Source organism: Mustela erminea, chromosome 12 (genome assembly GCF_009829155.1).
Source record: "Mustela erminea isolate mMusErm1 chromosome 12, mMusErm1.Pri, whole genome shotgun sequence".
NCBI lineage: Eukaryota > Metazoa > Chordata > Mammalia > Carnivora > Mustelidae > Mustela > Mustela erminea.
In genome coordinates, this window is record NC_045625.1 from 6815889 (window position 1) to 6829824 (window position 13936).

Here is a 13936-nt window from a genome sequence, read left to right on the forward strand (position 1 = left end):
AGGAGAGAAAGGGGATCATTCCAAGAACCACAGATGCTTTAAGCTGCGCTGATTGGAGAATGGAAGGGAGGCCAAGAGAGAGGACGACAAGAGGCTGGCGAGGTGATCCCTGTCGTCTATGTTAAGGGCTGTAAGCAGGGGAGTGCGCTGATCTCCAAGTTCAGGAAAAACCCCTCCGGGACGGCGAAGAGCTGGAGGGGAGGGCGCGTGAGGAGCCCGCCGCGGGGATGCGGGGAGGAGATGCTGCCGGAGGCAGCCGCGCACTGTGCGGGGGAGGCGGGGAGGAGGAGAGACACTGGTCTGCGCGATCTTCGGGACTGGGCGACAGAAACCAGAGCTGAGGGCAAGGCAGGGGCCCAGGCCGACTCCCACTCCCCCACGTGGCGGCCCGTTAAGTGGCGGGCGAAGCCGGCGCGCGTCTGGCCGCGTGGGAGAGCGCTACCTGCGGAGCGCCGGCGGGGGACGTTCCGTGGGCTTGGGGCGGGGGCGGGGGGCGCGGCGTGCAGGGAGACGTCGGTGTGACGCGGAAGGTGGAGTCCGTCCCGCCCGTCACCACTGCCCGGGCTCTGCCGGCCCGCGGGCCAGAGCGGGCCCCAAAGCCGGGGTCACACGGTGGGTCTCCCCGCAGCCAGGGAGCACCCGGAGCAGCGTGCTCGAGGCTCGGTGGGGCCCACCCGCACTCCGCCGCCCGCAGACCAGGTCCCGCCGGGAGAGGAGCCGCCGCGCGCCCCGGAACCTTCGGCCGCCGCCGCCCTCGTTCGCCGCGGGACCCGTCGGGGGAACCCGTTCGCTGTTGCTAAGGGGCGGCCCCGGAAGTGACGCGCCCGGGGTTTGTTGACAGCGGAGGCGGCGGCGGCTGCAGGCTCCGAGCCTCAGGAGCCGGATCGGGGGAGGGGCCGGGCCCCGGAGCCAGCACCCGGCGGCCCTCAGCCCCGCCCGCAGCCCTAAGGGCAAGGTAACGGCCGCGGGGTCTCCCCCGCCGCGACCCCTCCTGCGCGGGGCTCCAGTCGCCGGGATCCCAAGCTCCGCCCCACCGACCCCCGTCTCCGGGAGACCCCGGCCCTAGCTTGGCGAGATTCCCTGTCTCCCTGGCGCTCTGGCCCCCGATTCCTCCGGGTCACATCCCCGGCTTTCCTCGCAGAGGAAGCAAGCATCCTGTCGGCTCCCGGTGCCCAGGGTATTTATCCGCGTCCTCCCCCCTTCCCCTTCTGCCTTAGGCGCCTGGGCATCGCCGCTGCAGCCTCTTGCACAGGTCCATTTCGGCCAGTGGTGGAGGGCTCCCTTCTCTGCCCCTGCTGTCAGGTTTGAGAAACGTGCCCTTAAATCTGAGCTCCCTTCCTCCAGAAAGAAAATGACGCCCTGTCGGATGCCCCTACAAAATGGGGGATCGATATAGGGCAAAAAGGGCCGGCTTCTGTCCCTCCTACCTGTTGGACGAGCTTAAGTTCCTCCAAAGCAATGCTTGAGAGCTCGGGAACGGCGTGGATTCTGGAACGGCTCCCAAAAGGGATGACAAGGTGCAGGAAATCCAACAGGATGGGTTGGGGTTGCAAACCTGAGGGCCAAGGGAGCCTGATAGGTGAGTTAAAAGTGAAACTGACTGCTGGCTACTATAGTTCTGTGTGTGGAAATGGACTTGGCAGCTCTTTGGACCAGGGATCCAAGATTTCCAGTCTTTGCCTGTGCCTGTCAGCGCGCTTCGTTTTTAAGGGAGGGAGGAAGGCCTAGTGCCTCCACAGGGAAAAACACCCCCTTTCATCTTTCCCACAGAACGTTTTTCTTCAGGGTTCAGAATGGTTAGAATGAGCTTTGAAGGCAGCTTTAAAAAGAGTAACAAGAGGCTATGCTTAGAGCAGGAGGTGGTTGCAGTGGTGAGGGGGTCTTTGTTTCTGTTCATTGCTTCATTCAGAAAATAAGAAACATATGTAGGGTGTCATGGAGAAAAAAAAAGCAGGAAGGGCCATGGCAAGAGCCAGAGAGTGGAGTCACCTTTGTGGAGACGTTGATCAGAGAAGGTCTCTAATAAGGTGGTATCTGAGCAAAGTCCTGGAGGGAGGGTGGGAGCGAGCCATGCGTCTGTCTAGGGGCAGAGCATTCAACAGCAAGTGCAAAGGTCATGAGGTAATATACTTGATGGTTTTAAGAAACAACAAGGAGACAATGGGACTGGAGGAGGGGAAGAATGGGAACCAGATAATGGTGGGCAGAATGTCAGGGGCTGTCCCTGTGATGCAGGGTCCCAGAGTATCTAAAGGAGCATCCTTTCAGATCTGTACAAACATGGTAGTCAGAGAAAATATAGAGTTGTTTCAGATGACAAATAGCCAGTATGCTCTGGCTTGGTGTTATAAGTGATCTTCTTCCATCTTTGTGGTGACCGCTGGTGGAATTAACACAAAAAGGACGGCCATAGAGCACTGTAGGTAAATCAGGTCTTGCAGCTGCTCCCTGGTTGCGAGAACTTGGGCAAGGGACCACCTCAGTGTCCTCATCTGTAAAATAGAGCTGTTGGGCTTAATGAGGGACATCACACACTGAAGTGCTTAGTGCACTGTTTAGCATGGATTAAGTGCTCGGTATCTAACAGTTGTGACGATGGCAGTGGCCATGAGGAGGAACTGTTTACATGTGTCTACCTCAAAGCCTTTCTTTTTAGCACCAGCTGGTGGTGCCACCAGCTCTGGCTTCCTCCCCGAGCTAGTAGAATTTTGAAGAACAGTGGGGGTGAGGGAAGACACAGTGGACACTTACTGTCACCCCTCAGTGACAACAATGCTTGCATATTCTACAGGGAGGATGGTAGCTTGGTCTTGGTGCCACTGGAAGATGATGGCTTTTTAAAAAGAGCAAAGCAAATCTCCATTTTACCACGTAAAATTGACAAAATTTTGGTGTTGACATAAATGTGACATGAGGACAGGTTGGGAAGGGCAGTCTTTCTTGGCCTCAGACATGTGGTTGGGGTGCGTGTGGCAGATCTCCTGATGGGGGATATTAATCCAAGAAGGACCCAGCAGAAGCTGAGACTTTGCAGCCTGCCTTATAGGGAGCGGAACAACGGTTGCTCTCCCTCCTCACCCCCCAAGCCTGGACTATATCATCAGACCTGGGTCATAAGCTGAACAGGGTGACTGGGCCAGATAATTTAAAAAAATGAAAAGTCAGAGCGCTTGGATGCCGAGAGCCAGCCTACTTGAGCGGCTATCATGGCTAGATCCTAGGATCAGCCACCTGGGGATTTGGGTTCAAGCCCCAGCTCTGTGTCTGGCTCACTGTGAACTTGGGCAAGTTCCATCGCCTGCGTGGTCCTCAGTTTTCCTATCTGTGTTCTGACGCTGAAGGCTGTTGGAACGATGAAACGAGACCCCGGTCATGAAAGCACTGGGTGCACTTTGAAGCTCTCTACAAAGGCAAAGAATGGTTCTTGTTATTGCCGTTGTCAGCGTGTCTCAGCTGTTTTTGACTCCTGAAATGCCACTTCAGGGCCCCCTGCTGGGTCATCGGTTTGGGGACTGTCATTCTTTATCTGGCTCAAGCACTAAAACTGTTGGTTGGCAGGCGGAAACCTGCCAGAATGAACAGAAGGCTCTCCCCAGGCATGATTCCTGGGAGATCACTCCATAATGATTGCTCACCACCTCCTTGCCATTATTTCACGGCATCTCCCCAGCAACCCCAAGGTAGGTGCTGTTCGCCACACGTTGACTGATAAGGATCCTGATGAGTACGGAGGCTGGTAAATATCGCTCGGCGATCTCGTGCAGCTGAGGCTCCTTCTTCTGCCACCAGCCAGCCATAGGCTCACTGTGTCGTGGAGCCTCCATGGATCACACAAGGTCCCCGCCAAGAAGCTTTGAGTCGTGTGGCCAAAATGACACATGCTTGTAGCACAATTACCAGCGGTAAAAGATCATCTGTGCTCGGCGCCTGAGGACACGTAGAGTTTTAAGGAGTCAGCGGAGCCTCCTGGACAGAAACAAGATCTGCGGTGGAGGGAAAGCGTTCCTGCCCTGTAGCGTCGTGGGGAAGAGCCAGGCACTTGCTGGGGGACCTCGGGCAGGTCCTCACACATCTTTGAACCACAGTTTGTTCATTTGGAAAACAAAATAATGTGTCCCTCCTGGGTTATGTGTGCCTCTGGTGAGAACATGTGTGGAAAGGGTCTGGAACTTTGGCGTCTTTGGGTCTGGAACTAAGGCGTACCTGTTTGTGTGTCTCTACGTACAGATAGACCCTTGAACCCGTACGTAGTCCATGGCGATTACTTTGCCACTCCTCTGCTGCCTATCTGCATGTTGTAGATTCTAATAACTCCTGCTCCATGTGGTTGCTGAGGGAATTAAATGGCCTAGTGGATATCAAGTACTTAGAGTTCCTGGTATATGGTGTGGGTCTGGGTGTGATTGTTAAGTTTGGTTGCAAGCTGGGAACCCAGGTATTCTGCAACGCTCCTCTGCCTCCAGGTGGCACCAGGGAGCAGGGAGGTGCGTCTCCGCCTCCTTATATTTCTGCATTTTCTTAATGTCCCCCACTCTGCGGATTAGGTGCGGTAGGCGTGGGCCGGTTAGGCCAGCCACCAGGCAGGCGACGCTTTAGGATGCTTTCTGACCCTGGCCTGCACCCTGGCCCCTGGGAGACCCTGGTACTTGCCCTGACTCCCCTCCTAGAAGCTTCCCACCACCCAATATCTGGCCTGGGATCTGCTCCTTCCTGGAAAGCTTCCAGCTTCTGTAAATAGGCTATTTGTTTGGGTTCCCCCCCTCCACCGGCTCTTGGGTTAATATCTCACGGGGTGGGTGCTGCTCTGAGACTGAAGCTTCTGGCTCCCCGCCCCCAGCCTCTTTGTTGGCAGGGTGTCAGGTCGCCTGTGGGGGTCCCATGCTCCCTCTGGACCATAGTCCCCTGTCCCCCCACCCCCACCCCCCAGCCCTTGGGCTGCATGCTCAGAAGACCCAATGGTGCGGTGAGGTGCACGGGTTTGGTTTAGGATCGTGTCCCCTGTCATCCGTTTTGTGATTTCAGGCAACCCTCAGTGTCATCATCAGCAAATGGGGTAACAGCCAGTAGTCAGTACCTCAGCTGCTATAGTGAGGTCAGGGCAAAGGCAAACCTTTATTCTGATGCATGCCAGGCACAGGCTGGCACAGAGGATCCCGGAGCCTGCAAGCAGGCTGGGTTCCCTTCCTCCCCGAGCTTACAGGGCTGTGGGAAGGGTGATCGGCAATTGTTAGACAAGTGTCAATTAGCTTCAAGTACCAGATCCTGGGGAATGTGGTTTGTTGGTTAAATAAGGAACTGTATGCACTAAAGCATGAGGGGCTCAGCGCTCCCCGGGTCCGGAATGGAGGCTGCGGTCACTGCTTCTGTTTTCTGCCTTCTCCCCTCTTCTCCCCGCCTCCCTCCCCCCTGCCCTGCCCCCACGTCAGAGCTCAAGATGGAGCCAGTGTAAAGAACCTACTAGAGAAGGGAGGGAGGAAGACACAGAGTTCTTCTTACCGTGCAGTGTGCTCTCAGAATCAGAGTTCCCTCTGTCCCCAGTTGCCAGAATCCCAGATGGCCGGTGCTTGCTGCAGGAGTGAGGAGCCCTCGGGGGCGGGCGTGAGGAGGTAGAGATGGCAACTTCATGGGGGTGCCAGAGGCAGGGTGCCCCAGGCCTCTCCACCTCTGTGCCAAGATGAGGATGGCCCCTTCCTCCCCCAGCTCACCCCAGGCCCAAGAAGCAGGGTCCCGCTGTCCAAGGGTGGTTAGCAGATGGTACTATCAGCCTGGTTTGTCTTTGGGCGACCTTAGTGGCTGAAAGGGTGGTGTTTCTTCCCCCTGGGGAGCAGGGCTTGCTGGGTAGCTGGGTAGCTGGAAGCAGTCCTGCAGAAAAGGCAGAACCCATCGCGTTGCTCTCTTGTTCAGAGTGGTAAGGGTTTGTCTGTGGCCACCGGGGCCTTCTACTGTCCTGGCACCATGGACAGGGAGGGTACGAGGGCGCGCCTTGTCCCCTGGGTGCCTGCCACTTCTGCTTCAACCTGCAGGCCCCTCTCGTCCCTTCCACAGGTCATGTGTGGAAACCCTACAGTGTAGCAGGCCCGCACAGGGGTTCATCACTTCCTTTGTCCAGCAAATTGTTGTGGAATTGGGCCTGTGGCACCAGCATCCCATACCCTCTGGACTTTCAGTCTGTGCACATCTGCTCCTTCCTCCTGGGATGCCTTTCCCTTCTCTCCCCACCGCTAGAGTTAACTATGACTCATCTTTCAAGTTGCAGCTGAAATGTCACTTCCAAGGAAGCTTGCCCATGACTCCCCAGTCCAGGGCAGGTCCCCTGGCAGAGGTACCCAGAGCCCCAGGTACCTTCTCCTTCAGAACCCTGGTCCCAGTGATATGGCATGGGGTTTATGTTCTGCTTAGGTGGATGTCTGTCTCCCTCGGAGTCAGTTTGCTCCATAAGGACAAGGACCTTGTCAGTTTCGCTCACTGCTGAACCCGCAGTGCTTGATAGACAGCTGCTGAGTGGGTGAAGAAGTGACCGGGCCTCAGTGCAGGGCGATGCCCCACAAGACAGCCCGGTTCCTGCCTTCATGGAACCGGCCATCTGGCCAGGAAGCCTGATCACTAAACCAGCATTAGTTCAAAGTGTTAGTTGTCACAGTGAGGCCATGGGCACACACGGGGCCGGTGGTGGGGGAGCACCCTGGTGGGTCAGGGAAGGCTTCCAGAGGAAGCGATGTCGATCCTAAGGCCGGAGATGTACGGGGAGCAGCTCGTGAAGGGGTGTTCAGAGGTGGTGTGGGCTGGCGCGTGCGTGGGCGGGGATACCTCCTGGAGGAGGAGGGACACAGATGTGTTTTGGGGGCGGTGGGAGTAGTGTTTAGAATAGAAAGTGGGATAATTCGTTGAATTGGGATGCTCCCGGTTGAGAGAAAACAGATTGAGTAAAGGTCTGAAGGTGACCCTGTGCTTAGGGCCTGTTGCCAGTACCACGAAGGAGGCCAGGCCGGCTGCTGTAGGGGCCACTGGCACCAAGTGGGCCAGAAGGCTGGCTGCGGTTCAGGAAGCCTTGAGTAACCGCTTGAAGAGAGGGGACTCGGTTGCCAGCGGGGTGCGCCTCCCTGCCACTGGTGCTCCCTGGGCTCCTGTTGCCTGGGGAAGATCTGGAAGTGAATGAAGTTTGTAAAGGAAGGCTGTGCCCAGTGCCCAGGCAGCCTGTTTATTGTGTCTTCCATCAAGGGTGGCCCACAGCCAGTGGGACAGCGGGCACCACAGGCCTGGGGAGCATAGGCCTGCAACTGGCCAGGAGCAGATGGTGCTCTGTTGGGGACCAGGGCAGGTGAGGCAGAGAAGGTGATGATGGTGGCAATGGTGGTAATCGTGATTATAACAGTAGCTGCTGCTTCTGGGGCAGTTACCACCGACCAGGTGCCAGGCTAAGCTCTTCGCATACTCCATGTTACCCTCACACAGTGCTCCCTGTTTTAGAGAAGAAACCGAGGCACAGAGAGGTGAAGACACTTGCCCAAGTTCACTTGCCCTGAAGCAGCAGGGCTGGGCCTGGAAGCTGGGTGGGCCTGACTCCCGACCTCCCAGAGCACTGGCGTCAGTGAGTGGTGGTGCTGGAACTTAGTCCTTGTGGTTCCAGAAGGCACGGGGCTCTGGGGCCGCCCATCGGATTTCCAGAGCGGCCCTGAAGGCTCAGATATGGACGTGGGGGCTCCAGGAAGCGAGGGGCAGTGCTGGGCCCCAGACTCCTTCAAAGCTCTCCAAGGGGTGATGTGATGGAGCCCGAGAGACCAGGTTCAAATCCCACTTTGGACAGAGGAGCCTCTCTGGGCTTGAATTTTCTCATCTGCAAGATGGGATCATAACCAGCATTTCTTGCATGCTCAGTCTCGTCAAACCTGAGACCAAGAATTTCCCGCCATCTCATTTACTCCGGCAGCCCCATGAGGTAGGAATTATCGTCCCCATTTTCCAGATGAGGAAACAGGTCCAGAGAGGTTAAGTAATTTACAGTGAGTTGTAGAGCTGGGTTGAAACATAGATCTTTTTTTATTTTTTAAAGATTTTATTTATTTATTTGACAGACAGAGATCACAAGTAGGCAGAGAGAGAGGAAGGGAAGCAGGCTCCCTGCTGAGCAGAGAGCCCGATGTGGGGCTCTATCCCAGGACCCTGGGATCATGACCTGAGCCGAAGGCAGAGGCTTTAACCCACAGCCACCCAGGTGCCCCTGAAACATAGATCAATCTGATGACAGAGCCTACACTTAAAAAGAAAGAAAAAGAAAAGAAGCTATTGAAGTATAACGTAGCTAGGGAAAGGCCTGGAAAGCATGAGGGGACAGTTTTGATAAATGTCTACAGGTGAACACACCTGTCCCCGAGGCCCCACTGCCACTTCCTCATCTCTGTGTCACTGCAAAGGGAATCGCTACCCTGATTTCTAATACCATGGGTTCCTTTTGCCTATCCCCCCCCCTTTCCAATACAGACTCTGGTAGGAAGATGGTCTGGGATTCATTCCCGACTTTCCTCGTTTCTATAAATGGTTGATTGTTTTCTATCTTGGTCATTCAATTTGAATGTGAAGGTTCTGTTTTCACTCTGTCACAGCCACTTGTCGCTGAGGACCTACACTGTCAGAGCATCACTTAACTGAACCCCACTCCCCTCCAAATGTGGGCCCCTTTTGGTGTCTAGGCCATTTTCTTAACTTTTACTGAATTACAATATACATTTTAAAAAAATCACACCATGGTATACAGCTCCCAAATATTCACAAAGTGAACACACCTGTATACCCAGCACTCAGATGTGGGACTAGAAGCTTCTTGGCACCTGGCCAAATCCTCAAAGTAACCTCAGTCCTGACTTCTGCCATCACAGATCAGATTGTTCATTTTTTGTTGTTTTTGTTTTTTTTTTAACTTAATGGAATAAAATGTGATTGGATTCATTTGATCCATGATACGATATATGCTCTTTTCCGTCTGACTCCTTTCACTAAATTCGGGAGGTTCACCCAAGCTGTTATGTTAACAGTAGTTTGTGTGTTCTCATTGCCCTTAATAGTTGACGGGTGAGTGTACCGAGCTTACTCATGCTAGTGTCCGGGACGTTCAGGTTCGTTTCTGCTTTTGGCTGTTCTGAATAATGCTGCTGTGAACATTCTGGTCTGCGTCTTTGGGGGAACATCTCTGTGCATCTCTGCTGGGTGTGTGCCTAGGAGTGGGGTTGCTGAACATGGAACACGTGTGCATACTCAGCTTTGGTGATAGTGTCGAACAGTATCCCGTTACACTGTCAATTTGCACCAATGGACACTCCTACCCGCAGCGTGGGTGACACCCCGTTGTTCCATTGTCACCACAGCACAAGCTTGATGTATTGCCTGGATCGTTTCCAGCTGAGCCGTTCTGGTGGGTGGAAATGGGATCTCATTGTGGTTTCACGGGTACTAATGAAGCTGAGCCCTTTTACATATGTTTCCATATATTCTCTATCCTTTATGAAATGCCTATTCAAGTCTTTTGCCCATTTTTTAGGAGGATGCTATGTCCTTTTAAAAACAGTTTGGCGGTCAGATGAATAGATAAAGAAGATGTGAGATACACACACACACACACACACACACACACACACACACAATGGAACACTATGCAGCCATCAAAAGAAATGAAATCTTGCCATTTGCAACAAAGTGGATGGAACTGGAGGGTATTATGCTGAGCGAAATGAGTCAATCAGAGAAAGACAATTATCATATGATCTCTCTGATCTGAGCAATTTTTTAAAAAGATTTTATTTGGGGCGCCTAGGTGGCTCAGTGGGTTAAGCCTCTGCCTTCGGCTTAGGTCATGGTCTCAGGGTCCTGGGATCGAGCCCCGCATCGGGCTCTCTGCTCGTTAGGGAGCCTGTATCTCCCTCTCTCTCTGCTTGCCTCTCTGCCTACTTGTGATCTCTGTCAAACAAATAAATAAAATCTTTAAAAAAAACAAATAAAAAGATTTTATTTACTTATTTGACAGAGAGAGAGTGATCACAAGTAGGCAGAGCGGCAGGCAGAGAGAGAGGAGGAAGCAGGCTCCCTGCTGAGCAGAGAGCCCAATGCGGGGCTTGATCCCAGGACCCTGAGATAATGACCTGAGCCGAAGGCAGAGGCTTTAACCCACTGAGCCACCCAGGTGCCCCTGATATGAGGAATTTGAGAGGCAAAGTGGGGACTTTAGGGGGTAGGGAAGGAAAAAATGAAACAAGATGGGATCAGGAGGGAGAGAAACCATGAGACTCTTTTTTTTTTAAGATTTTATTTATTTGACAGAGAAAGATCACAAGTAGGCAGAGAGGTAAGCAGAGAGAGAGAGAGGGAGGGAGGAGGAAGCAGGCTCCCTGCCTAGCAGAGAGCCCGAAGCGGGACTCGATCTCAGGACCCTGAGATCATGACCTGAGCTGAAGGCAGAGGCTTAACCCACTGAACCACCCAGGCAGCCCCCATAAGAGACTCTTAATCTCACAAAACAAACTGAGGGTTGCTGGGAGGAAGGGGTAGGGAGAGGGTGGCTGGGTTATGGACATTGGTGAAGGTATGTGTTATGGTGAGTGCTGTGAAGTGTGTAAGCTGGACGATTCACAGACCTGTACCTCTGGGGCAAATAATGCATTATATGTTAATAAAATTAATTAATAAAAATTTTTTAAAAAATGAGTTTGGGGGGGTTGTCTGAGTGGTTCAATCAGTAAGCATCTGATTCTTGATTTCAGCTCAGGTCGTGATCTTGGGGTTGGGAGATCAAGCCCAGTGTGGGGCTCTGTGCTCAGTGGGGAGTCTTCTGGGGATTCTCCTCTCCCAGTGCCCCTCACCCTGCTCGCTTGTACATAAATAAATCTTAAAAAATCAATTTGGGAGTGCCTGGCTGGTTCAGTCAGTGGTGCATGCATATATGCATATAGGGTTGTGAGTTCAAGTCCCATGCTGGGTGTAGATGTTGTTAAAATGTGTATGTATGTATGTATGTATGTTTGTGTGCGGGGGAGAGAGAGGGAGAGAGAGAGCACAAGTGGGGGAGCAGCAGAGGGAGAGGGAGAAGCAGGCTCCCTGCTGAGCCGGGAGCCCAGTGCAGGGCTCACTCCCAGGACCCAGGATCATGACCTGAACTGAAGACAATTGCTTAACTGACTGAACCATCCAGTTCAAAATTGCTAAATCTCAAAAAAGAATGATTTGTAGAAGGAGTTTATATATTCTGAATATGAGTTGTTTGTTGGATATATTATTGGAAATATTTTCTAGTCAATGGCTTATCCTTTCTCTTAATTATATCTTTTGATGAATGATGTACATTTTAAGGCAGTACAATATTTTTCTCTTTATGGTTTCAGGGGCTTTTTGGTGAACTGTTTAAGAAATGATTGCCTACTCTAAAGTCACAAGATAGACTCCTGTGTTTTTTAGAAATCTTGTTGTTTTACCCTTCACCTATAGGTCTATGGTCCATTTCAGATTAATTTTTTTTATTCACTTGACAGAGAGAGAGAGAGAGAGAGAGAGATCAGAAGTAGGCAGAGAGAGAGGGGGAAGCAGGCTCCCTGCTGAGTAAAGAGCCCGATGCAGGGCTTGATCCCAGGACCTTGAGACCATGACCTGAACCGAAGGCAGAGGCTTAACCCGCTGAGCAACCCAGGTGCCCACATCTTAGATTAATTTTTGTGTATATATGAATGGAAGTTTCTTCACTTCAGTGCAGACTGGATTATCATTTTTCCCTCAAGAGTGTTATATGAGGAATCTTTACCTAGTTCAAGGTCATGAAGATAGTAGGAGACTTAAGGGTTTTTTTTTTTTTAATTTTTATTTATTTTGTTTTTACTGATCTCTATTCATGACCCCAAGATAAGAGTCACATGCTCTACCAACTGAGCCAGCCAAGGGGCCCAACTTTATTTACCTATTTGTTTGTTTGTTTAGGCTCTACGCCGAGGTGGGGCTCAAACTCATAACTCCGAGAACAAGTTCACATGCTCTTCTGACAGCCAGCCAGGCACCTGCCCCCTGACTTTAGTTTTTTAATAACCGTTTTATTGAGCTACAATTCCTAAACCATATGCTATAGCTATTTAACATAGACAATTTGTTGGTTTTTAGTATATTCAGAGTTCTGTGTCTGTCACCATCATCAATTTTAGAACATTTTTATCACCCTAGAAGAAGCCTCGCAGACTGCCGATCCCTCACAGCCCTCAGCCCTAGGCCACCTCTAATCTACTTCTGACTCTACGGATTTCCTCTTCTGGCTACACACTGTGTGTAAATGGATCCGTACAACATATGGCCTTTTGTGCCTGGTTTCTCTCACTTAGCATAACGGTTTCAAGGGATCCTTGCTGTAGCACGTGTCAATACCTCATTCCTTTTATGGCTGAATAACATTCCGCTGAATGGATAGACCATTTTTGTTTATCCGGGCATCAGTTGATGGAAAGTAATTTCCACTTCCTGACTATTACGAATAGTACTGCTGTGAACATGAATGTATGATTTTTATGTGGATGTATATTTTCACTTCCCTTGGGAGACATGATTAATCATTCTTAATCATACACAGCTTAATTCAGTGACAGCATGTCTATGAAGGCCTGGCATATACTGAATATTCACACGTTGACTACTATTTACGGGTTAGGTTACACAGTAAGGGATGCCCCAGTGTAGCTATTAATGAAAGCCCCGTTATCCTCACCCAAGCATTGAGTCCCCAACACATGCACGTCTGCCCACGGATACTGAGAAGGCAGAAAGATGCCCAGACAAGGCCCCTGCTCTTCACAGGTCAAATCACACACAGCTAGTGGTGACGCAGAGAGGACCAGGAAAGGGAGCAGGAGCCCTGGGGCATGTTTCTGCTAAGCTGCTCAATTGAGTGTGACATTTGGGGCCTCAGTTTCCCTACTCAGAGAGTGGGCATAGGGTAGCTGGTGGTTGTGGCTCACTTAGCTTCTTCCTGTTCCCCAGGCTGTGGTTCTGCCAATGACCCTGTGAGTGCTGGGGAGTCACTGCTGCCCCTAGGGGCTCCTGTCCTGAATTGGCCCACCCGCCTGCCCCCCAGCATGGCGTCCGACACCCCTGAGTCCCTGATGGCCCTCTGCACTGACTTCTGCCTGCGCAACCTGGATGGCACATTGGGCTACCTGCTGGACAAGGAGACTCTGCGGCTCCACCCAGACATCTTCCTGCCCAGCGAGATCTGTGACCGGCTCGTCAATGAGTGAGCGGGCAGGGGGCTGGGGCGTGGGCGTGAGTCTTAGCATGAGCTCTGGGACCGTGGTGTGCACCATGCAGGAACGGGGTTATGGATACACACGTGTGGGGGTGTGTGTGCATGGACTTGGCTGTCTGCGGGTGCGGAGAACACTGGTATATTCGTCACCATAAAGCTACATGTATGCACATTGGTGGTGTGTGGAAGGGTGTGCATATGAAGGAATGGGCGTTTGTATACACGTGGGTTTCTGCAGCATGGGGTGTGTTTGAGTGTGTGACTGCAAGTGTGCATTTACATCTATGAGAAGGTATAGAAGCCTGCATATAGGGGGCACCTGGGTGGCTCAGTAAGTTAAGCGTCTGTCTCCGGCTCAGGTCATGAGCCCAGGGTCTTAGGATCGAGCCCCACATCAGGCTCCCTGCTGAGGTGGGGCGTCTGCTTCTCTCTCTCCCTCTGCCTGCTGCTCCCCCCGCTCATGCTCTCTCTCTCTCTCATTCTACTCTTTCTCTCAATAAATCTTAAAGAAACCTACACATACAAAGGAATTCTGACTGTTCCATGTGCCTATGTGCACATGCCTGTGCCTACAAACACGTGTCTGTGTGTGCACAGAGCCACACACATGTTCGTTCACTGGTGCACTGTAAAGAATGGACCCATGACCGGGGATCGAGTCATTCAGAAAATCTG

The 13936-nt window shown here is 52.3% G+C and overlaps 1 protein-coding gene across 5 annotated transcripts in view; it reads left to right on the plus strand.

Annotated features, from left to right (window-relative positions):
* Positions 1–548: 548 nt before the first annotated feature.
* ZER1 (zyg-11 related cell cycle regulator) overlaps positions 549–13936 on the plus strand; it is a 30804-nt gene continuing 17416 nt past the window's right edge. Inside the window, exons 1-3 of one of the 5 annotated variants that reach the window (XM_032306783.1) lie at positions 549–955; positions 1218–1579; positions 12997–13249. In XM_032306783.1, the coding sequence (XP_032162674.1) occupies positions 1459–1579; positions 12997–13249 (374 nt within the window). In that variant the 5' untranslated portion in view covers positions 549–955; positions 1218–1458. The other 4 variants (XM_032306782.1, XM_032306785.1, XM_032306786.1 and 1 more) reach the window with 4 other exon arrangements.